Genomic DNA, 23,681 nt, shown 5'->3' on the forward strand with positions numbered 1-23,681 from the left:
ATACTCCCACTTTTGGCTAATTCTACAACACATACTTATTAAATTACAATTTTCTGTTTATCTCCATTCAATTAATAGACTTGTGTTTGTGTGCACTCTTGTTACATTTTTTTTTTTGCTACACTTGCATCATTCTTAATTTCGTCTTCATTTTATATTTTGTGTGTGTTGGTTCTCTGCATACTTAGTAGTTTTGAATCCTACTTCTATCTTACCTATAGATCTTGACGTCAGCACGGGCTTCGCCTCGTAAGCCTGGTCCGACTCCACTGTCCAGCTACCCTCCTTGCCGGCATCTGTACCCAGGGTGTCCACAAGGAAAAAAACCTTTCGTACCAACTTAGGAAAGAAAAAATTACTAGATTAAAAAAAAAAAAGTACTAAATTATTGTTTGTTATGGTTTTAACAATTTAGGAAGTTAATATGACATTTAAATGCTCGAACTTAAATATCACTCCACACACACACACATTCCATTGTTTTTAAAAATAATTACGCTTGATAGTAAAACATATTGGAGTTACTGTAATATCATTATATTAAAGAAAAAAGGTACTAGATCTGAGCATAAATGCACTAGACCACTAAAAAACTTATAAAAGTACAAGATCTAGTACGAAAGTACTCACTGTGGACACCCTGCCGCCGACGCATGCGTGTGTTCAAATAGCGCGCCACCGACTACCGCAAGAGGGCGCTTAGCAGCAGTGCGACGTCACCCAGAAACCAACAACAATTATTATTTAAGTATTAATATATAAAGTAGCAGATGTTAAAAGTTGTGAGCCCGGATGAGGAATTGTATAAATTATAAGAGTGTTTTGTCTCTTCCTTCAAGCGCGGCTCCAGAGGAAGGGCGCAGGGGGGCGATAGCCTCTTCCGAGCCCAAATTTTACTTCTTATTTCTTTGTAGGGAATATTAATGTTAACTTAAATACTTTTGCTAATGTGCTAAACTCTTCTTTCAATCAAAATTTGTACGAAAATACTAAATTTCAGTATTTGAGACCGTATATTTTGTGACTATCCCAAGGGCAACGTCATGATTGTTAACTGCATCCTCCTGTGTGCGAGAGCCCTGCCCGAGAGGTCTTCCTGGAGCCGCCATTGTCTTCCTTAAAACTAAACCTTGGCGCGGGATCATATAATAAGAATAACGGTTTTGCTCCGGCGGGAAGCTGCCTGCTGCTCGCCCCAGTTCCTCTTCTTCATCGGCCGAACCCAGACGTGTGGCCACGTGTCGCCAACCCCATGGTATCACAATTCTCTTTAGGAAATGCACACAAAATGTATATGAGATCGTCTGTTTTTTGGTGAAATTCAATATGTTTTAATTATTATTTATTGATCTCCAATCAAAAAGTAAAACAATATAATCATGGATATACATATTTTTACATTCCCTGTAAAAATTTGGTTCAAATTCATTGATCTGCTTCCTAGAAAATAGAACACATTCGAATGCTTGTTTGAGTATGTGTTCCGAGCTAAAGGACTTACTTCTCTTAAGCGGCGTGGCGTGCCCGACGCCTGGAGCGGGCCAGATCTTAGTAAATTAGCTCGGTTAATTAGAGGACTAATATCTCGCCTCACACGGGCCACGTAACGCCCTGACCGGGAGTCTCAGCCGGGTCCACGTGGTGGCGCCCACTACAAGCAGCTATGTTCTCAATTATTTTATATTTCTTTGTACGCCATCATTATTTGTCGGGATGATCTCCTCCATTACAACTCTTAGAGATCCTCCTCCTGTTCTCTGTACCCCTCACCTTTTATTTATTTATTTATTTATTTTTTTTTTTAACATTCTTCAGATTGATGCATAAAATTCTTCTCTTGTTAATCATTTTCTATCTTATCAATTGTTGTCTTACTTCCTCTCTATTCCGCCTCCTCCATCTTCTTCATTGTTAGGTTTTGTCAGAATATTGGTATAACCTTCTCAGACTGGCCCATTGTTCTTCGTTCATCGCTTTTCAGCTGTCTATTCATCCTTGCTATTCTTGAGATGGAGATGTGATATGCAATGCGTGGATAGAGAAGGGATAAACCCACCAACTTATGGAAACATCAGAAAAGTTTCCCACTTGTGGAAAAACCATGAAAGGATCTAGGTAAATCCAGACTGAAGAAAGGGGGTGGGAAGGGGGGCCAAGTTAGAAGGAGTGTATGATGGGCTGAAATTTTTTTTGTAGTCTACAAAAAATATGAAATAAAAGGGGAACTGGAAAAAAAAATATCTACTAATTTTTAATTTTATTCATAATCGATTAATCTTTTCAGAATGATCATCTCTAGAGAATATTCGGGACATGCATGCATAGAGATGTTATCAAAACATTTTTCGGTTTTGTAATTTATCAATGCAATGCAATAAAAATTGTGTGTATATATATTTTTTATCTTTTGTGTTTCCTTTGACCCTTGAACACTATTTTATTGCTGTAATACTGTATGTGAAATAAAACATACAGTTAAAACACTTGTCCGTAAACAGGATTCAATGAATTTTACATTCATGCGAGAAAAAAAAATTATGTCTGGTACCACGTTTATCAGTATGTGAAGGGGGGAGGCGCTAATCACAATTTCTGCCCCGGGCGAAGGAAATCCTAGATCCGCCCATGTGAAAAATCCTGGTTTGTACCATGCTGGGAAACGAACCCGGATCGCTTTGAATGGGAGGTGAATGATTGACCACTCGACCCCCACCACCCTTGGAACTGAACCAGCTCTCATCAAGTCCTTCCACTCGGTCGAACGGTTGAATGCTCGTGATGTCGGACTGGTGCTTTGGGTTTGATTTCTGCTGCAGTCGAGTCAAAGAATGACTGTAGAGAGAGAATCACACACACACATCTGGTAGACAATACACATCCCGTCCAAAATTATTTTTGGAAAGAATATGTCCTGCCTGTCCCCTCTCACAAAAACAATTTTTTTTAATACTATAAAAAAAAATCATCATTTGTAAATAGCTTGCACTCCAAATTGTACAAAAGCAAATTTTATACTTAGTACAATAAAACCAATTTAATGAAAATGTATTTTAATTTAATAACTAAATTCTACAGGAACAACATTCAAGAAAAATTAACAGCTATGAAGAACCTAGTGTTAATATTTTTTCTGGGGTTTTACTCAAAAATTTTTTTATTCTACAGACCAGTGGAAAGAAACAAATCAATACTGTTTACTCAGAATCTTTATTTGCCAGATCTGTATTCATGGTGAAGTACAAAATCTGAACTAAGACCTTTTTTTTTAATTGCAAAAATAAAATTACATTAGTATATTAAAAAAATTCATGTGATCTTCAGATACTTAACATGTGACTTAACTTATTGCTCATTGTTATTGCATGAATAATAACATAAAATTTAACAGTCTATTACAGGATTTTCTACACAAAAAAAAACCTTTCAGGCTTTAAAATAATACTGATTATTTACAAACAATTCAGTCTAGAATAACTACTTCGATTTTCATCTCCAATCTTATAAAAGCACCTCACAAAGAAAAAAAACTTTTCAGATGTGTGCTTATCACGTTTTATGTAAAATATCCTGCAATCCAATACTACCTCACTTGTCTACGCTATACATAATGAAGAGGGTTAACAAAATATAAATAATTTGACCAAACACTGCAACATATAAAAACTCTTTACACACACACATATTAAACATAACTTTAAAAAAATATATGTATTACCTATTAAACAAAACAAAAATTGGTTTGAACAGCTCAAAAACCATTGAAGAATTTTAGATATTTAAAAAAAAAAAAACTTGTGTAAGAAATCACAGTTCTCTGAAATTTTTTCTGAAAAACTGAAGAGTAAAATCTTAGCTCTCATTAACTCTTGATTGTTAATGGTTAACACATCACTGACACAAACTATTTTACATAAATACGAAAATCATGCATTCACTTTTCTCCCAATGTACAAAACAACATTTTAAACCATTTTTCACCCAACAGTTTCTTTGGTTTGATACTTGCAACAGCAAGGTAGGCAACTGGAAATAAATATTAAATACTACCTACCAATAAAATCCACCACATACGAGTCACAGAGAGATCACAGTAATTTATAAATAGTGGCTTTGCCAGTCACCTCCTGTAGCTACAAGAGTAGATTTCCCTCAAGACAGTTCACTACTACACGAACTGTGCAGTGTGTACATTCACAACTCGAGCACGAAAGTTCACTGTATTTCACTGTATTACAAAATAAAACCTTTACCGACTCTCAATATTACCATCAACACATTTATTACTTTTATTTATGACTGCTAAAAATTTAATTGAGAGCTTACAGTATCTCATTAAGTTACATTGCATGTAACATTACTGCAGTCCTAGCCATTATATATTTTTTTAAAAACTGTAGTGATTATTTTAATCTTTAATTATTTTTACACAAATTTTTACCATTATGACAGCATATGCGATTTTTCATACCTTGTTAAATTAAATTATTTATCAGCTCTACTGTAACCACTGGGAAGAAAACAGCGGAATATTTCACGCGAGTGAACGTGTCAAATTATTACGCGAGTCCAGGAATGTTGAATCAAACCTACAGCATCTCTCCAAAGTTGCGCTTAAGCCAAGCGAGAACAAAAAAAAAAGTAACAAAAGTTGTAGCTGCCAATTAAAAAATTCAAAAATTCAAAATGGCTAGGACTAATCTGCACACTATTTTTTAATGTGAATGTTACCCGCGGCACAGCAGTGTACAGGAGTGTGCACTCAAACCCCTGCAAGAAGACGGCCTTACCCCTGAATGTATGGCGTGAGACTGTCCCGTTTCCCGACAGGCTTGATGCAAAACCAAGGGCACATTCCAGTGATTAAATACTTCAAACCTGCCGGTAAGATCCAACACTAACTTAAATTTTTTTTAGTTACAAGTCACTGAGAATATTAAAAAAAGTAATGTTTAACTCTGCTTTGATGCACATTGAAATGATGATAAAAAATAAAATATGCTTCCGCTTTTGAGAGATTCAATGTACATGCATTACAGTTAAATAATAAATATGACCCTGCGAAACTTGTGACATTGCACAGAGAGACACTGTATCGCGCAGTCACGTGGTGGCCAGCAAGTTCCCCCGCGTGTAATCCCGGCCCAACCTCTGCGAGAAGAGCGAAGCCCTGGCTCAGTCACCCCCAGTGTGATGCCTGTCGTAGTCTCTGCTGTCTGCTGTCGCTACCCACAGCTGTTCTCGGCCGCTTCCTCTCCGCTCTCCCGATTCCTTCTTCATCATCATCATCATCTCTCCTGCTTGGTCCACACCTTCGTTCCACAAGAACATCTCCTGTTCGCTGCTTCCAACACACGTCCTTCCTCTTAAGGTTCCAATGTTCTCACTCCCTAACGCAACCTTTCCGTTACGTACAATTGGATTTCTGAAAGATTCTGATTGTGCACTGGTGCCACAGCAGCCAACGAGCCTATTGATCGGGAGGGGGAGAAAAAAAAAACACTTGCTTTCCGAGAAAATAAACAACCACTGGGGCAGGGACTTCAACCCGCAGCGATCTCGCAGGTGTCTGAAGTATAGTGTCTCGGGACTAATACTGTTATACTGTTGGGTGGACAGCTGTGGATGAACACACACCAATACAGCTATCCTGCACACAAGTCAACATTGTATTACGATCTGCCAAAAGAACTATCAAATTCTTCTGATGAAAAAAAAAATATATATATCTGTATATAGTACACAATTTGTTAATACAATGCAATCTCAATCAAACGAGCTTTGATTAACCGAGTTGATCGAAAACCTTGTTACTAGCAAAAGTCTGCTGAAACATTTGCTTGAGGTCCTGGAAACTGAAACAACTGTTGTGTAAAGCCAAATAAAAATTAACCTCAAAAATGCCGTTTACTGTTTCGGGCGGATCATCCAACAAAACACGTAGCTTCGACGGATCTATCTAGCTGCTTCGAATGTGACGTTCCACGTTGGGGGCAATGCTTGTCTTGTCCACGTGGTCCGTTTCCAAGTGAGGCCCCGGCAGGCGTGGGACGTGCGGACGCGTGGCTCGGGAGACGGCAGGGGGCGGGGGGCGAAGGCCCGCTCACGGCCGCAGCACGGCGCTGCTCTCGGCCAGGCAGTCGCAACCGCAGCCCGCGGGGCACGACGACTCCGTCTCGAACCACGCCGTCATGTGGGCGGTGTGCCCCCCGTGGCCGCACACCAGGCAGTAGTTGGAGGAACCTGCGAGGCACACCGACGCTCCAGCACACGCTGTTCCCTGACCAGCGCAGTGAGACACCCGCCTGCGTGCCCTCTTCACCCCGAGAGTGAGACTAGGAAGCACGGGACACTGCAACGTTCACCACCTCGCCAACAGATCGGTGTTCCAACCCACCAGAATAACTTTATCGGATGAAAAATCTGTGACCTCTGTCAAGCTATCCTTAAAACGCCAAACTCCCATTCCCTCAGGGGCGAAGCCAAGGGGGGGGTGGGGGGGGGGGTGGGGGGGGGTGGGGGGGTGTTAGGGGTCAAACCCCCCCCACCCTCCACCCCTAGCGTCAAATCTTTAATTAAATTTCTTATTCATCACTCAAACAAATTTTATATATAAAAAATTAATAAAATTTTTACCATTTCAATATTTAAATTTAAGTACCGAAAACTGCTAAAATAGCACTATCTACACCTTAAAATCCAAATTTTCCCAGGGGAGGGCCCCGGACCCCCCGCTTTAATACGGGGGGGGGGGGGGGGGGAAATGCTCTTAACACCCCCCCCCCCCCCCCCATACACAAATCCTGGCTACGCCACTGCATTCACTAAAATATTCAGTACCCTTTGAAAAGAATTTAAGTTATCTTCTGTTGGTTTCGACGCTTGGGGACGTAACTGGAAAGGGGGCAGCTGAGTTTTTGCCCCGGGCGACACATTTGGGAAGGGCGCTACACTGGCAGACTAGTTTTTTTATTTACTTGAATATCATAGTGTAGGAAAAAATGTTGGGAGGGCAGATGAACTGAATTATATGCATTGAAAGATACATACATGAATACATGGACGTAGTTATGCAAAAAGGAACCAACCCACATGAAACCTATTCTGAGTATTTTGAAGTTAAAGTTAATTATAAATTGTAATTCTCCTATTGATAATATAATGTGGGTATAATTTTAATGGTCCCGTATAAATACTGATATAATAATAGCAATGACGGTACAATCAACGTTGTTCTATTTTAATTTATTTTCAAATAAAATATAACAAAATTGTGGGTTGGTTCCTTTTTGCATAACTACGTCCACATATCCTCAAATATTTAAAAACTAATATTTTTTTCACATAATATTTAACTTGACATGATTTTTAAAAAAAATCACGACTACAAATAAATCCACTTATTTACTATCTATGTTGAATCACAAATATTTGTAATAGTGGAAGTAATGTGTGGTGATGATAAAGAAAAAAAAGGCACCTAGTGTGTTCTTGCAGCAGGTGGAAACTAATCTACCGTAGTTATGTTCCTGCTGATGCTAACTTAGCCTTATGTGGCCAATGCAGTTGACCGTGGGTTTTCTCAAAGTTTTTTTTTTTTCAACAGACTGCGGATCTGCAAATTACATCAAAGCACAACTTCATGCTGACCTTGAGGGGATAGCAGGTAAGTAGGACAGCAACAAGCAATAGCGGTCCAAGTGCCAAAACACAAAACTTGTTATACGGTATCATTGTTTCAGAGTACTTTAATTGTGTAGGGAAAGAATCCCTCGTCACCTACAGTAAAGAATCTTAACCAGCATATGACGAGTGATCTCGAAAAACCAACGGGAAACCAAAGGGGAAACCGAAAATATGTCTAGTGTCTTAACACCTCTGTACTTGGAGCAAAGTGTGTAAGTGGTTATGCAATAATTACAATATAATATACAACTACTTGGAACAATCGGAAAATGTACCAAAAAAAAAAAAATGTGATCAATTTAGAACATACATTTTGGTACAAACGTCATGCTAAATAAATTACATTCCTTGAATTTAATACATTAAAAGATTATGGTATTTTGAATCAAGTAAAGGTTTTAAATTAAAAAAAAAGCTGATTTGTTACATGAATTGTCTTCATTTCAGTGTTTGTGTTTAATTTACATGCTTTCCGGTGTTATTTCGGTTTTATCGCAATTCACCGTATAATCCTGTCCCAACTAACTGCTTTGTCCTCTACCAGTTACGGGGAGGACTGCTACGATTCACGGGCGTGCAAACGACCAGCCATCGATAGAGACCGGAAAAATTTGCGGATTCATTTCGCGATAGGCTTAGAATCCAAAAAAGTTTGCCTTTTTACCAGCATCAGTGATCGGGCCAGCAGTTCATCTGAACGACACTCGGCCAATGGAAAACTTTCAACAAGAGAAGTATCGAATCACGAGCGTCCCAGTTAACAGGTGTCACGAGTCAGTAGCCAATGAGCAGATGTAATTTTCCCGCGTGCACGGAGGATCATGGAGTCTGTCCTACAGGTCATCGAAATCGCGAATATTTCCCGGTCTCTAGCCACCGGCACTCGGGCACTCGGGCACTGGGACTGCTGCGGGGGTTCGTGACACGGGGGTTACCTCGCACGGAGACGTTGCACACGGCGCACTGCAGCACGAGCCTCCGGCAGTGGTAGCAGCTGGCGCCCAGCACGGCCTTGCCGCACAGCCGGCACTCGGACCAGAACTCCACGCCCCGGTGGGGCTCGGGGGCCGTCGACAGGTACTTCAGCACCTGCACCCCAAGCATTCACACTCCTCAGTTACTGACATATCACAGGGTTGGGGGGGAAAAAAACCAAAACAAACTTGTTTTTTTGAAGAGAAACTTCTTTGCTGAAGAGACGTTACAAAAATTCTGGATCGCGCGAGGGGAATAGTTGGGTACGTGGTGCAGGGGCGTAGCCGGGGTAGGGGGGGGGGGGGGGGTTAGGGGTTCAAACCCCCCCTCCCTTAAAAAAAATCTTTTTTATTAATTTCTTATTCGATCACTCAAACAAATTTCATATTAAAATTAATAAAATTTTTACCATTACAATATTTAAATTTAAGTACCGAAAACTGCTAAAATAGCACTATTTTACACCTTAAAATTCAAATTTTCCCGGGGGTGGACCCACGAACCCACCGCTTTAATACGGGGTGGGGGGAAGGGGATCATGCTTCTTAACACCCTCCATACACAAATCCTGGCTACGCCACTGACGTGGTGGGGGAACCGGTAGAGGAGGAGAGTGCGTCAGCGGCGACGCCGCTCCACAACGCATGCGCTTGTTGTCTAAAGGGAGGAAATAGGCATGAAGCATAGCATGCTGTATGCTAGTTGTTACGGCCGGATCAGGAGAGATGGCAGGGGAGAGGCAGAAACAACGCAGCAGTGATGCTACGGAATTCTCGTAACACTGCTTTGTGTTTGTCTAACCCTCAGTTTCTTTTTTTCCATTTAATATCATACCCGCATCCTTACTATTTTCAAATATTATCTCGTGTTCAATTTAAAAAAAAAAAAAACTAATAATGTATTTCGGTCTATACCTAATAAGCAAGAAGTTTCAGTTCTGTCATGCGTGGACTCCAGGCGCACACACTTTTTTTTTAAACCAGGTTTTTTCATTACTTTTGTTATTTTGGATCTCACCATGTTCAAATGATAGCCATATATCATACTTTCTGCCACTCATGTTGGCCCAGAAAAGTTTTAACATCAAAGAAAATAGGTCCAGCAAATCTGCACATCTGGCTGGACATCTGGCTGGGACTTAACCATAGAAAGGGTAGGTATTTCCCCACATGAGGAGGATTCTAATTAGAATGGGTGTTTCCCACAGAATAGGAATTTAATTTTTTTTTTTTTTCATTTAGAGGAGTATTTAGCTGGGCATGATTTACTATTTATTCAGATAACTTAAAAGATAAGATCTTGATTAGTATTTGATTTTTTTTTTGTTCCTGTAAATCATAAGAAAAATTAATGACCAACCTTTCATAGTTATTAGAGAAGAAATCCACCTTTCATTTAAAAAAAAATTAAGTTATTCTATTTAAAAATACCTTATTTAAATTTTTTTTTTTAAATATAAAAACCACTTGGTTTAAACCATGTTTTTTAAACCATTGTGGTTTATATCAGCCAACCCTGATACAGCATTTCATTAATATTAATATATATTAGAATACAAAAAAAATTATAATAGTAAAATTTGATAACATGGCCATTAAGGATGTGGTCCACAAGACTGTACACCGTGACTCACACATTGAAAATTTGTATAAACTCAAATTATTGTTGTTGTTGATGTTTATACAACAACAACAACAACAACAACAACAACAACAACTCTGCATGAAAGACCGAGCCTTAAGCCCCCTGCAGGCCACACGCGACACTTCCACCACTGCCAATACATGTGGCCGCTACAAACATCATATTGCTAGACCTGGCGAAACCAATTTCAGGAAACCAATTTATTTGACTAAACTTTGAAAGGATACATTATCCTTTTTTAATTAAAGGCTACACCTAAATATATTTGATTCTGTTTCAAATTATTAAACAGTAAGTTGTTAGTATCGCTTACACTTAAACAATGTTAGTGAAAATGGGGATGGATTACTAACAGAAATGAATTTATGATAATATACATTCAGTTTTAAGACAGTAAAGTATTCCACTGTATGAAAAATTACCGATGATTTGTACTTTGTACTTATTTATTGACAATTTCCCTATGTTTCCCCCATTTTTTAGACTTTCCCTGTCTGCGAGAACCCTGCCTTACCATCAATTTTCATTTTAGTAGTGTTTCCTGTTTTCCATCTGTTTACATTTCTATAAAGATTTATTTTTTCGAAAGAGACCAAATCTTGTATTTTTTTTCCTATACAACTTATTCTACCGCGTTGTCGACTGAGGCCAAGACGAAGCAGCCGGGGTGCACTTGGTGGTTCACGACCGTGGGGTCCACGAGGGGGCCGGCACCCACGGTGAACCCCGGCGGTGCGACGGGAACACGGGACCTACCTGGGCCCTGGCATCCAGGAGGTTCCAGCAGTACAGGATCTCCGCGTACGCCTTCTTGTAGGCATCGTACAGCTGGGTGTTCCTTTCGTCCAGCATCCTGGAACACATCAGCAGTCAAATTATTCATAAAACAAGCGATTGAGCAATTTTCACTAAAATAAAGTTTAAAAAATGTAATATGAAAATGGAACCATTATAAGCCCTCAGTGTATTCGTAACCTTTGCTGTGGAAAACAAATCAATCAATTTAGTGTAAAAAATTGTTATTATAAAACCAGCTTTTATAAATTTTAAAACTTTCATAAAATTAAAAAAAAAAAAATTATTGTTAACACGCACGCAAATTTTTTTCAAATTATTTCCAATTTTTTTTTTGCCAATAATTACTGAATTTAAAGATGGCAAACAAAATTTAAAATGGCAGAATCAGATTTCAAACAAAAGTTTTACAAAATTTAAAATGGTAAATTTTTTATATACATTTTGAAAGTCTTCCCAATTTTTTTTTTTGGATAATAACAACAACAGATTTACAATGTGACGGCCATAATTCAAAATGGCGCAATCTCTGTGTATCAAATAAATTTACTGACATCAGAACTGAAAAAATACATACGTAAAATTTCATCTCTCTAGTTCAAGCGGGAGTAATCTGAATTTAACTTGCAAGTTTCGAACTAAACAGCATGCGAAGTTAAATACGTAAAAGCTTGTGATAAAATTCAATGAATTAGGGAAGTAGGGCTGAACATCTCAATGGCCATGAGGTTGTTAAAGACAGATGGGGTTAATCGGTGAGATAGTGTTGGATGGAGCATCGATGAAATGCAGCAAGTGAAGAAAACTATAAAAACCCACCCCCTCACCAGTGCAGGGGTGGATCCAGGGAGAATGAAAACGAACCCCTCATCAATAAATGTTAGGCTTTATTTTAAAAAAAAGAAATAAATAAAAAAAACCTTAAAATTATTCATAAACAGGATTTTGAGCAATTTTCACTAAAATAAAGTTAAAAACGTAAATATGGAAATGGAACCACTTATATGCCCTCAGCGTATTCTTACTCTTTTGATGTGGGAAACAAAGTGCAAATTTTTGCCCAGAAAGTGTAAAAAAAATGGGAGGAAAAAAAGTATGTTTACAAAAATTTGTGCTATTGACAAATTTCATTGACATTCAGCATTTCAGGAGTATTTAAAAGTGTTTACATGAACAGACCTCACTGAAATTCTTGTATGACGGTAAAATGCGCAAAATAACTAGTTCGACCATAAATCTGCATCGGAGTGCAGGAAAAAAAAAAAAACATTTCGACAAATGTCACATGCTGCAATGAAGCGATATATTTCATGCATTCGAGATAAGTAGAAAGATGCAGTAAGAGAGTTGAATGCCTTTTGCAAACTGACACCACTCTGATAAATATACAGTTTTGACATGATAACGTCTTATAAATCAATATCAATGAACGCCGGATGCACGCACAAAAAATTGTCACGTTCCGCCTGAGCCGAGCGTGCAAGGACCCGGCCAGCCACCGTGCGAGGGAAAATCTTCCGTAACATCAAACAGGTTAAGGCGGGCTTTTGAACTAATTGTTCGTAGATTGTGTTTGAACAAATTATTTAAATTAAATTTGAAAAAAAAAAAAAAAAAAAAACTGTAAATAATTTTTGAAAATTAAAAAAGTACGCGATTTTTCACCAAAGTTTTCTCATGACGTTATCACATAAAATTTTTGTCCGTAAACCGACTGTTGCAAGCTTACTATAACGCAGGGCTAGGAAATGATAGACAACATTGTTCACTGTAATATTTACACTGGGCACCACACATCTCTGCGTGCACAGTCACGCGCAGAGCCTACGAGCACACTGTACCCGTCGAGAGCCCCGCCGCTCCCGCTTCGCTGCACCCCTCTGTCCGCTACCCTTCAAAAAAACCGGTTTCAATCCTCCCCTGCCATGACCCTCTCCTGCCAGTACAGTCTGTCCGTCACCATTATCGATACACAACATCAAACACCGACTTCCTGTGCACAGTGAGTGTGAGAGGGGTTGAGGAGGGGGGCGGGGGAGTGGGGCGCACCTGACGTGCTTGCCGCTGTCCGAGTCGTTGAAGTCGCGGTGCTCCACGATGCCGGCGGACAGCTTCAGGTCGTCCAGGGAGTCGGACCACGAGTTGGAGCGGTTCTGGCGCAGCGCCGGGTGGCTCCACCCCTCGAGGCTGGTGTCCACCTGGTGGATGGTGTGGTAGGGCGACCCTCCCGGCTGCAACACGCCGCGGGCCCCGGCCCGGCCCCCTTGCACCTCCCCGCGTCGCCACGTCCTCCCCCTCGTCACATCCGCGTCGCCGGCACTTTCAGCGGCGAGCCACGGGACCACCCCCGGGGGCTCTCGGTCCTCGCCGGTGATGCGCGCATCCGACCCCGGCGACAACTTTGAATATACATACTGTATAGAAGTCGCCATACCCAGGTTAAAATTTCTTATACGGCTTTGGGTATGTAGTCGGTTAATTCACCGCCGCAATCGCCACCGTCTCCAGGGCATCGACTCACGGTGGTCCCTGGCGGACAAGTGTCGAACTCTTCGAACACCCCCTTCCCCACCCTCCCGTCGAACGACCTCGAGTTGCAGTGAATGTCGTGGTGGGGGGGTGCGCGGGGGGAATGACAGCGAGCGACAGTGCTGCGCTCCAACGTGTAAAAAAACAACCTAAGACGATGCGGGGCGTTACGGCAGCGCGCTGCAGCGGTGAAGTTCCCAAGCTGCCCGTCATACGCTCCTGAAAAAACGTAGAGTAATTCCTATCCACTCGCGACTTCTATACAGTATATGTATTCAAAGGTAACGAGCAAATCGTCGGCTTACTTCCAAAACCTCGTCACTCCCTTTTCAGTCAATTTTTTACAGGAGAACTTAATGAGTTTTTGGAGCACGGTTTCTACTGACAAAAGATACGAGGTTTTATAATTTTGTGTGAACAGAAAAGAGACTTAAGCAAATTTGACTTATGAGGTTTCATCAGCATGCGCACTATTGAAAAAAAATACACCAAACACATCCGGAATATAAAACTGGGGAACATCTGGACTCACGAGGTTTCAGAAGTAAGCCGACGAAATCATGTGTTCTCGTGTTGCAAATACACTTATGGTACGAAACCCGGACACAAATTTTAACGTAGAATTCCTTAAAATAACGCAAAGCGTGATAAATGCACTACACTTATTGACGTGAATCACGTGTAGTTTCCTCACCCGCAGCTAGAATTTGCTGACGGAGCAGCTACATAGACTATCGAATCATTCGATTGGCAGAGCGAAAGGTTGAACTATACAATGAAACAGCTCTAATAAATGGAAAAAAAAAAATTGATAAAATACTAAACCCTGGCTTTGCACCTGAATTTCGACAGGGAATTTTATTAAAATACTGCACATCTTGTTTCCCTCAGTCTGAGTGAAATTCATGTTCACGCCATCTGCCACAGATGGCAGCACAGTGGTTACGATTTTGCGTTCTGTGCTACTCCGTTCCACTTACGAAAATACTCAAACCAAATGCCGTACACGGAGAGCTAAGATGTTTAAACCTCAATAAGGGCAAGGTTTCTACCTTCTAAATCACAATGGTTTCTTTTTAAAATGCTTGAAGTTTCATAGCTGATATGCAGAACATATTAACCCATATGAGTGTTTGCTGTCCTTGTTCAATAATAAATTCACTTTTCACGTGCAACCAGGCTTTGAGAAATTTTAAAATTTAGTAGTTACCTAAAACTTTTAAAATTTTGCAGTAAACTGCATAAAATTATGCAACACGGTCAGAATGCTTCAAATATTTACTTACTTCATGTCACACATTACAAAATACATCTCGGACGGCAATCGTACGCATGGCGAGCAAGTCTGTTATGATAACGGAACATCGGTGCCCGAGAATCGCCCCGAAAGTGCTAGTGACGAGATGGGGACCGAGCAGTGACCGCATACATGGGAGGGGGGAAAGGGATTACGCTGAGAAAACCCACGCGCTCATAGCAACGTCCACCATGTTTCGCCCAATCGGAAAAAAATTACAGTTCAGACGGTTCACACAAATCTGAAATAAAAAAATTCACGTCAAAAAATGTTTTTACAGTCTGGGTGACGACAGCCCGGAGCATGACATGTTCCCCTCAAATTATTATTGCTATGTAACTGCCATAACTTTCCAGGATTTCAAGTAAAATCTGTGACCTTACTTGACCAATACTAATTTCCCTGACTTTCCAGAATGTGAACATCCAGCAGTTTGACCCCGCCGGGAATCGAACCCAGACCGCCCTGGCAGGAGGTGAGTGATCCAACAGCCAGTAGCAGATCCAGAGGGGCTAAGGGGATCCAAAAGCATCTGGGTCCACTATTGTTTTAGTGTTTGCCTTGATAAAGCCTAGCCTCAGCTGGGTCAAGCCCCTCCCCAAACCAAAATCCTAGATCCGCCACTGCCAACAGCTCAACCTCCGGGGGCCCCATAGGTCTATCAGGGTCTGTTGTAGTGTCAGAGACTGGCGTTGAGACCAGAGGCGAGGAACCGTCACAAGAAATGAAAATATGTTTTCAACTGCCGCATGTCCAAAAAAAAAAAGTCAGAAGGTGTGTAGGAAATAATTATTACATTTTCAGTTGAACAAACAAGGTTGCAACAATGGTAAACACCTTACAAACACAAACTAAACAATTTGGCTAGTTTCTAAGCAATTACAGTAAGAAGCTAAGCTTGAAAGGCCAATAAACATGAGACGTGAATCTTATTAAGGCGAACAAGATGTTGATAAATTAGGCCAACTATGCACAGTATCTAATGTGAATACGTACACAGTTTTGTTGATAGAAAATTGTAATTACAGGCAAATTTGGGCTGCAAGAATTTTTTTTTTTTACTTAAACATTCCATAAGTATTTATTCAGTAACCATTTGACAAGTGCAATAAAATAAACACAAGCCGAACAAAGTTTTGGATCCAAATACTTGCAAGATGTGTTATTTACAAACCAAAATTTTATTGCAGTCGTATCACCCACATAAAACTGAAAATTTGAGTTCTGATACACATCATAATGAAACTGTATTAAACTATTAGTTTAATGGTTTAACGCTAATGCACCTGTAACACAGCTGCATTACATAAAAACCCACAACTTAATGAAAATATATGGTATAGTTGAGGAAATATGAAAAACATGCTAACACTTGTCACAAGCAAGGCATAGGCAAGGGTTCAGTATAATGTGTAAGAAATTGAATGTTATTATGGTAACAAAAAAAAATTAATATCACGGTGAAAACATTTGCATGTAAGTGCTCAGGCAAGATCTATGTCTACCGAGGAATGGATAGGTCGAGCTTGTTAACTGTTAACGCTAATCCCAGCCACAAGCCAACCAGGTTCACACAGCTCCGGGAAAAACAAAGACACAACATTCCACGTGAGGACACATCAACCATACCCAGAGCATGCTTGCACTCTCTCGCAGGATGCAACAGTCCATCAGGATGGCACGCCAACCCGCTAGATACTATCTCAATCTACTTTATGACTGATGAATATGGAATGAATGAATGAATAAATAAAGGGTGAGTGGATGTCATATCTATATTATTTTTCCCTTCAATTAATCTCTTAACATTTAATAATATGATTTTACCTATATGTTTTGTGTGTTATGTGTTATGGTTCTTTTAACCTTTGTAAGTGTTTTGTCTGTTTTGTTATTATCACTGCTAGTGTGTGGTACTCTTGCTCTCGTTTGCTGGCCATCTGTAGATGTTTTCCTCCTGTGGTACCGACGGAGGTGGGAGTCCATACACTGGTAGTGATAGTGTTCCTGTTATTACATGTAGTGCCCACCACTAAAGTCTATGACTGTTGGTGGGCAAGTGACTAATTCCAAATAAATAAATAAATAAAAAATAATAAAAAATATGATTCAGATATCTTCCGAAAATCATTATGGAAAACTAGCCTGCTAGAAAACAGGAAAAACTTTACTAAAACGAAACTCGAAAGTAACGATAAACTCAGAGCAAACTAAGTACGCCTGCAGCACGATAATGCTAACTGGCATCCAAGGTCTGAAGCCGGAATCTATTTGAAAAAAATCTGAACGCTAGCAGCTTCATTAGTGTCGGAAAATACAGCACGCGCCGAACCAAAGACTGGATTGAAGAACTTTCCCCGTACTTAGAAAATACAACCTTTCTAAAAATAATAATATAATATGACCATAAAAGAATATACCCATTTATAAATTTTAATATCAAATGTAAGCATTGTAGTGTGTTGGTTCAAGGTCACCATCAAAGAGCAGCTAAAACGGTTTTTGATAAGCGCATGCGCAAGTACTTCTTGGCTCTTTTCTCACTTGCAGCACCACCGATGCAAAATGGCGGCTCCTGAGCGTAATTAGTGGAGAGTGAACCTGTAATCTTTATTTGGCAACAGGATGGAGCCACTCCCCACTGGAATCTCTTTGTACGGGAGTGGTTGAATGCTGAAGTCCCTTACCGTTGGATTGTTCGTAATGGTTGAGACGACAGAGCTCTTTTTCGCTGGCCTCCACGTTCATTTGACACAACGCCGTGCATTTTTTTTCCTTTGGGGACTTTATAAAAGATGGTGTCTACGTTCCGCCGCTACCTAATGATTTTCCAGAGTTGAGACACAGAATTGAAGAGGCTATTGCTTCCATTACTCCGGACGTTTTAACCAAAGTGTTGGGGTACTCGGACTTCAGGTTGGATGTGTGCCGTATTGCTAAAGGTGCATTAAGGATGCGCAAGGGTAAAAAAAGTCATACTTGCAAATTATTTTTGACAGATTTTCATCAAGTTACAAATTCTGTAATCCAAACAAATGTAAGTTTAACCAAACAGTAGCATAAATGTTGCTAGTCATAATTTTCTCATCTCCAATTGGCTTAATTTCTTTTCAAGCACTGAATTAATGTGCAAACTTTTTAAGAAGATCCCACATAGTTTTCCTACAAAATACATTTTTAAAAAAATTTGGCACTAGACCTATAAATGCATAAACTTTTTAAGTTTCCTGGTTAAGAAATCTAAACTTGAAGTCTCTCAAGAATCTTCTAAGCAGAGTTTTTTTACAGGATCATAAGTTTTAAATTCTTGTTGTTGGCAAAAAAAAAAGAATAAAATTGAAGATCTCAAGTCTAAATAGTGATAACCAACTTTATTGTGTATTGTGACCACAATGCAGTTAATGTTTACATTCAGAATAAATTTTGTTTATGAAACTTGTATTTTTCCAACACTTAAAATAGAAATGTCTTTCTTTTGAGGGTTATCAACTTATCATCACTATGTACACCAGAGATCTTCAATTGAATTTTATTACATATTATGAACAACATAACTACCATCTTTAGCAATGGCTTATTGCCAGCAAACAAAAATTTAATTAGCGAGAAGAAAAGTGCTAATTAATATTATGTTTGCTCAAAATTACAATAATATTAACAGTTTTTTTATATTAAAAAGGTTAAGCATTTATCAGTTATCATGGTGAAGCGAAGGCATTAGTAAAAAAGCACTGGAATAACTCCGATATTAATTACAGGCCTAGCGCAAGCAAACTACGGCATTCAGAGAACACAAAAAAAAGAAAATGAACATGGTGGTAGCTTTTGGAAGTGGTTAGACGGTAAATGAAGCTGTAAGAAGTGTGCACAAAAGGTACGGTTGGTAACGGGGAAAGCAACGACTCAGGGGCGCAAACACGAAACTATTTGCGCGAAGGTTCGCTCATGCCGCAGCGGTGGAGAGGGGTGGAAGGTAGGGGAGGGGGGCTGGGCGTGCTCAAATCAGCAGGTGTGGTAGCAAAAAAAAAAAAAATTACGGACACATTAGTGACGAAGCACCCATACTTTACCTTGAGGCACCACTTCCCTGAAGCAAGTCGCTATAATGACAAAACAAACACGTCAGTCCTATCAAGGTTGCGAGACATCAGCTGCGTTACATGCCCACCGTAAAGAAACTGCTACAGTCTCCGCACACTGTTGCAACAAAACAAATTAAAAGAAAAAAAAATCTGCATATCAATAAAGGAAATGGTGCAACTAACAAAACATATCTGACACTACCATCCAAGTCACATGTAACGTCAGACAAGATATGACTGGTTTGGGGCCCAAATTTACTTGAAAATAGCAAAACATTACTTGTATGGCTGCAGTTAAAATGATTACAAGCACATTCAAGAACTTTCATAACTTGTTTGAATACTGTTTCACACTACAAGAGATTTTATTTCTAGAATTGTAACTGCGCAACAGACACAATGCAACTTTATCAACCCAATAGTAAAGTTTCCAATAGTATGAATGCAAAGAAAAATAATAATTTTTCAGAGTGTTCAGCTGCTAACATCAGTCTAAGGGTTATACATTCACCAACATCTTCAACCTAGGTATAGAAGTAAATTGTCTATTTTGAGTCAATTTCACTTTGTTGCTGCAAAGCATACTGACATTTGACAAAAATAATATAGTCCTTTGATAAACCCGTTTTTCCAAACATTAAAATAATTAAACTGAACTGTACAATACTTTTAGATATATTGAGCATGCGAAATGCAATACAATATGCCATGTATTCTCTACAATATGATATATACTTCAAAACGAGATCTTGTCAAACTGACATTTAATCTTGTTTGTAAACAGTTCAAAAATATTATTTTGTAGTACTGCATTCATTTAATTACTCCAGCTTTAATTATATCTTAACATTATCTGCAACTAAATAAAGTATAAATTGGAAAAAAAAAAAAATACACCAGATCTACAAGTTTCCATTGATGCAAAGCAGTACATGCATAAAAAAAGGACACAATTTAAAAATAAAATTTATGAGGTTCACCATAAAATTTGTTATTATTATATACTGCACTACTAAATAAATTGTAACTTATTAAAGTGGAGATTTTTTTTCCCCCCATCTAACTAGCACTTGCAAAATGTTTACAAAATTGGCAAAATATATCTACAACTCTGGCTAAATGGGTAAGTGACAACATATTTAGAATTATATTAACTTTACATTCATGGTAAATATTCACACATTTCTGCACTGCCTCTTCAATATGATTCAGCTTTAACACCCAATCACTCTTTTCTCAAATGGTATTGAAAGCTTCATTTGTAGCTTAAATTATTTGCAATATATCACTGTAAGTGCTCAATAGGTATTCATTCACATGGTTGGAGTTAGTTAAATGTGGAAAGCTCATTCATTATAGTTTACTCTACGTTAATCCCTTATGTTTATACTTGTACGCAGCTAGCTTGTGCACACATATGCGGCAGCTCTGACAGACTTGAAACAGAGTCTCACGCTGGTCGGAAGGTTTTGATATCATTTCTTGGGACATACACCATTGCAGTTTTGCACTGTTTGTCACGGAAAAATTCAAGAGCGCAAATTAAGAAATAAAAATGAATACATAAACCCACACCGTTGGGTTTATGATTTCAATTTTATTACTAAATTTGTGATCTTGAATTTTTCCACGATAAACAGCGCAAAACTGCAATGGCGTATGTCCAAGATATTGTATTAAATCATAATTCCTCCTTTGCATGAATCATGAAAAAGAACCTGCTCGGAAGGTGTCTTTAATTTGTAAGCTTCGACTTGTTGAAACAGACTAACTTCTCCAGAGGTCCGGAGCACAGTACACTGGATTCCCGCGGATCATACGAGTTTAATTAACGGGGAATAAATTTTAAAAAAACTTCATTTAGCTACACACACAATATTTACACTCAACGTCACTCGAGTGCCAGGAAAAGTAAATAATGATGCATTCAACCAAACATAGCGCAGGTCATCAAGAAACAGTATTCCTTCGAGAGCATCACCACTCACAAAAGTATTCCTGAACAGTATCTCACGAGTCACTACCATCAAGCCAGCATCTGGGCAAACCAAATGCAATGCATTTATCGTGACGAAGCCAGCGCGGTTTAAAACTGTACATGTCTTCTTCTCGGTGTTCATAAAATATGAAGTACACATGTATTCTAGTCAACTGAATTATAAAAGAAATTTGACCTAAAATATTTTTTTTTATTAGAATGAAAATCAGGGCAAGCAATGAGAATACCTATATCACTTAATGCACTATTTTCCTTACACACAGAAAATAAATATTACAAACACAATTTGTAACTACCATAAAAAGGGGTGAATAGCATACAAAGTTTGTAACATTATACTATGAAACAAAATATAGCAGAAAAGAACTATGTATGAGGCATGTTCCGAAAGTAAGTTTAGTCATTTATTTGAAAGAGCAGATGGAACACCCGGTGAAACAAACAATTACCGTAAGAATCCACACCCGTTGCTGGTTCAACGACGGAAGTAGCGTCAGCGAAGGAATGACGCATGTGCAGAGCGCTGAAGAGACAGTAGCAGCAGACCGGCGTGCCCGAGGTTATTTGACCACAAGTCACGATGGCGGACAGACGTGTGCTGACCACGTGGTCGCCAGTGGAGGTGCGAGCTGTTGTCCCTGCAGTAAAAAGCTGTACTCTCGGGACATCACTTCCAAGACAAGGCTGAGGTGGAGCGGACTGTGCGACAGTTCCTTGCATCGCCGGGCACCGAGTTTCACCAGAGCGGTTTCTCCAAATTGATTGCACGCAACGACGAATTCTCAATGTCGGTGGCGACTACGTCGAAAAATAGTGCAAGCTGTATAGCTCATGATACCATGGTGTATTTTTTTTTGGAAATAAAGTTTCTGTGTGAGAAAAAAATTACAAAACTCACTTTCGGAACATCCCGCATATTAGAACTATCGTTACAACAATTGTATAATTTTTTTCTGCTATATTATGTTTTAAAATATGTTACAAACTTTTGATCCTATTCACCCCATTTAACGGTAGACATTAAAAAAAAAAATTATTTTCAAACAAATTTAGTACACTTAAAAATTTCTACACGTTTCAGGCTAGAAAAGGGTGTTTGTAATAAAAGCCAGTGTTTGTGTCTGCCACACATCACTTTACGTGGGGATCTCAGTCCAAATAAACAATGGGAAAGATCATGCATGAGCACAAACAGAAAATGCTTTACATATTTACTGCAGTTATACATTACCCACATATTTGTTACCATTAGTTATTTCTTCACAATACTACAAGAAGTATTCCGCGGAAGGCCTGATAACTACGGCCAAACAACCAAACCGATATATTAAGTATGATGACTATCCTAAACTGATTTTACATTTTAACCATGTTTACAATTTTAGTTTAACTTTCTTGAAATGTTTTTGAAGAACACATATTTACAAGTAGCAATATTATTGTAGCAATTAGAAATAAAAATTAATTTATGCAAAAAGCATTATATCTTTTTAAAATAATAGAGTGAACACAGTAAAACGTTAGGTACTCACACTGACGTTGACAGATTTGCTGAGCTGTCGGTTCCTATAGGAGTCTGTGTTCTCTGTATGACAGCCGAACGCACAACACAACATGGCCGCTGTCTGGATGTCCGAGTGCTTGGCGTAATGATGAATCCTGGAAAAAACAGTCCAAGGGTTCAGCGAAATGTATGTTTCACAAAGGTGGTTCAATGTGGAAGTTATTCCCCCATACCAGTCAATTAGAATGCCACTGTATGTTTTTCACAGGAAAAATTAAGTAGATGACACTTTTAAATAATAATAATAATAATAATGATAATAATAATAAAACAACAAAAACCACTAAAATAACCACAAAAAAAAAAAAACAACCACCACCAACCACCAAAACAACAGCCAACAAAACAACAGCCGACAAAACAACAACCACCAAAACAACAACCACCAAAACAACAACCACCACCAAATAAACACCACGAAAACAACCACCAAACACAAAAACAACAGCCACCAACCACCTAAACAACAGCCACCAACCACCGAAACAACAGCCACCAGCCACCAAAACAACAACCACCACCAACCACCTATTACCACCACCAAGTGTTCACATGATGAAAACAAACATATGAAAGCTTGATAGATATATTAATTAAATGCACTGGCCAAAATCCTTTGAGATTTGAGCGGTAACCATAACATTATTTGGTGGAGAAATGAAGATGAAGGAAAAATACAGTCCTTTGAGAGCTTTCAAGATTTTTGTACCGGGTGTTTTATGCCTAAAATGATTCTGAATCATGGCATTTAGCCATTTTCACTCTTCTAAAAATAGAGGATTGACAATTATTATGTAATTATTATCTAATATAATAAAAACTTAATACAATGTAAATAGTTAATACATTTTAATCAAATATGTTAACTATATATTAATTATAATAAATATCTAACTAATCTAATAAAATATATAATAATTATCCATATTATAAGATCTTATTAAAATACATATATGTATGTGTGCGCAGGTAGGCGGGGCCCTTAATTACTAATAGTTAAATGATTGACTTCACCAGGAAATTTGCTATTTGTTTTATAAGCAGCTATGGTTGTGATACAAAGCTTTGCATCTGATGTGAAGATAGGCGTTGGTTGCTGTTGTTAAAGAACTG

At 38.8% G+C, this 23,681-nt stretch overlaps 1 protein-coding gene across 3 annotated transcripts in view; it reads right to left on the reverse strand.

The window, feature by feature from the left end:
* Nucleotides 1-1,778: 1,778 nt before the first annotated feature.
* The window catches only part of LOC134539070 (GATOR2 complex protein WDR59), a 46,881-nt gene continuing 24,978 nt past the window's right edge, over nucleotides 1,779-23,681 (reverse strand). For 2 of the 3 annotated variants that reach the window (XM_063380787.1, XM_063380789.1), the window contains 6 exons: nucleotides 22,537-22,663; nucleotides 18,994-19,023; nucleotides 13,147-13,328; nucleotides 11,059-11,155; nucleotides 8,619-8,772; nucleotides 1,779-6,240 (listed from right to left, as the gene is read on the reverse strand). In XM_063380787.1, coding sequence (XP_063236857.1) covers nucleotides 6,101-6,240; nucleotides 8,619-8,772; nucleotides 11,059-11,155; nucleotides 13,147-13,328; nucleotides 18,994-19,023; nucleotides 22,537-22,663 — 730 coding nt within the window. In that variant the 3' untranslated portion in view covers nucleotides 1,779-6,100. The remainder of the gene's footprint in view (nucleotides 6,241-8,618; nucleotides 8,773-11,058; nucleotides 11,156-13,146; nucleotides 13,329-18,993; nucleotides 19,024-22,536; nucleotides 22,664-23,681) is intronic. The other variant, XM_063380788.1, reaches the window with a different exon arrangement.

The sequence above is a fragment of the Bacillus rossius genome, chromosome 14 (assembly GCF_032445375.1).
Source record: "Bacillus rossius redtenbacheri isolate Brsri chromosome 14, Brsri_v3, whole genome shotgun sequence".
NCBI lineage: Eukaryota > Metazoa > Arthropoda > Insecta > Phasmatodea > Bacillidae > Bacillus > Bacillus rossius.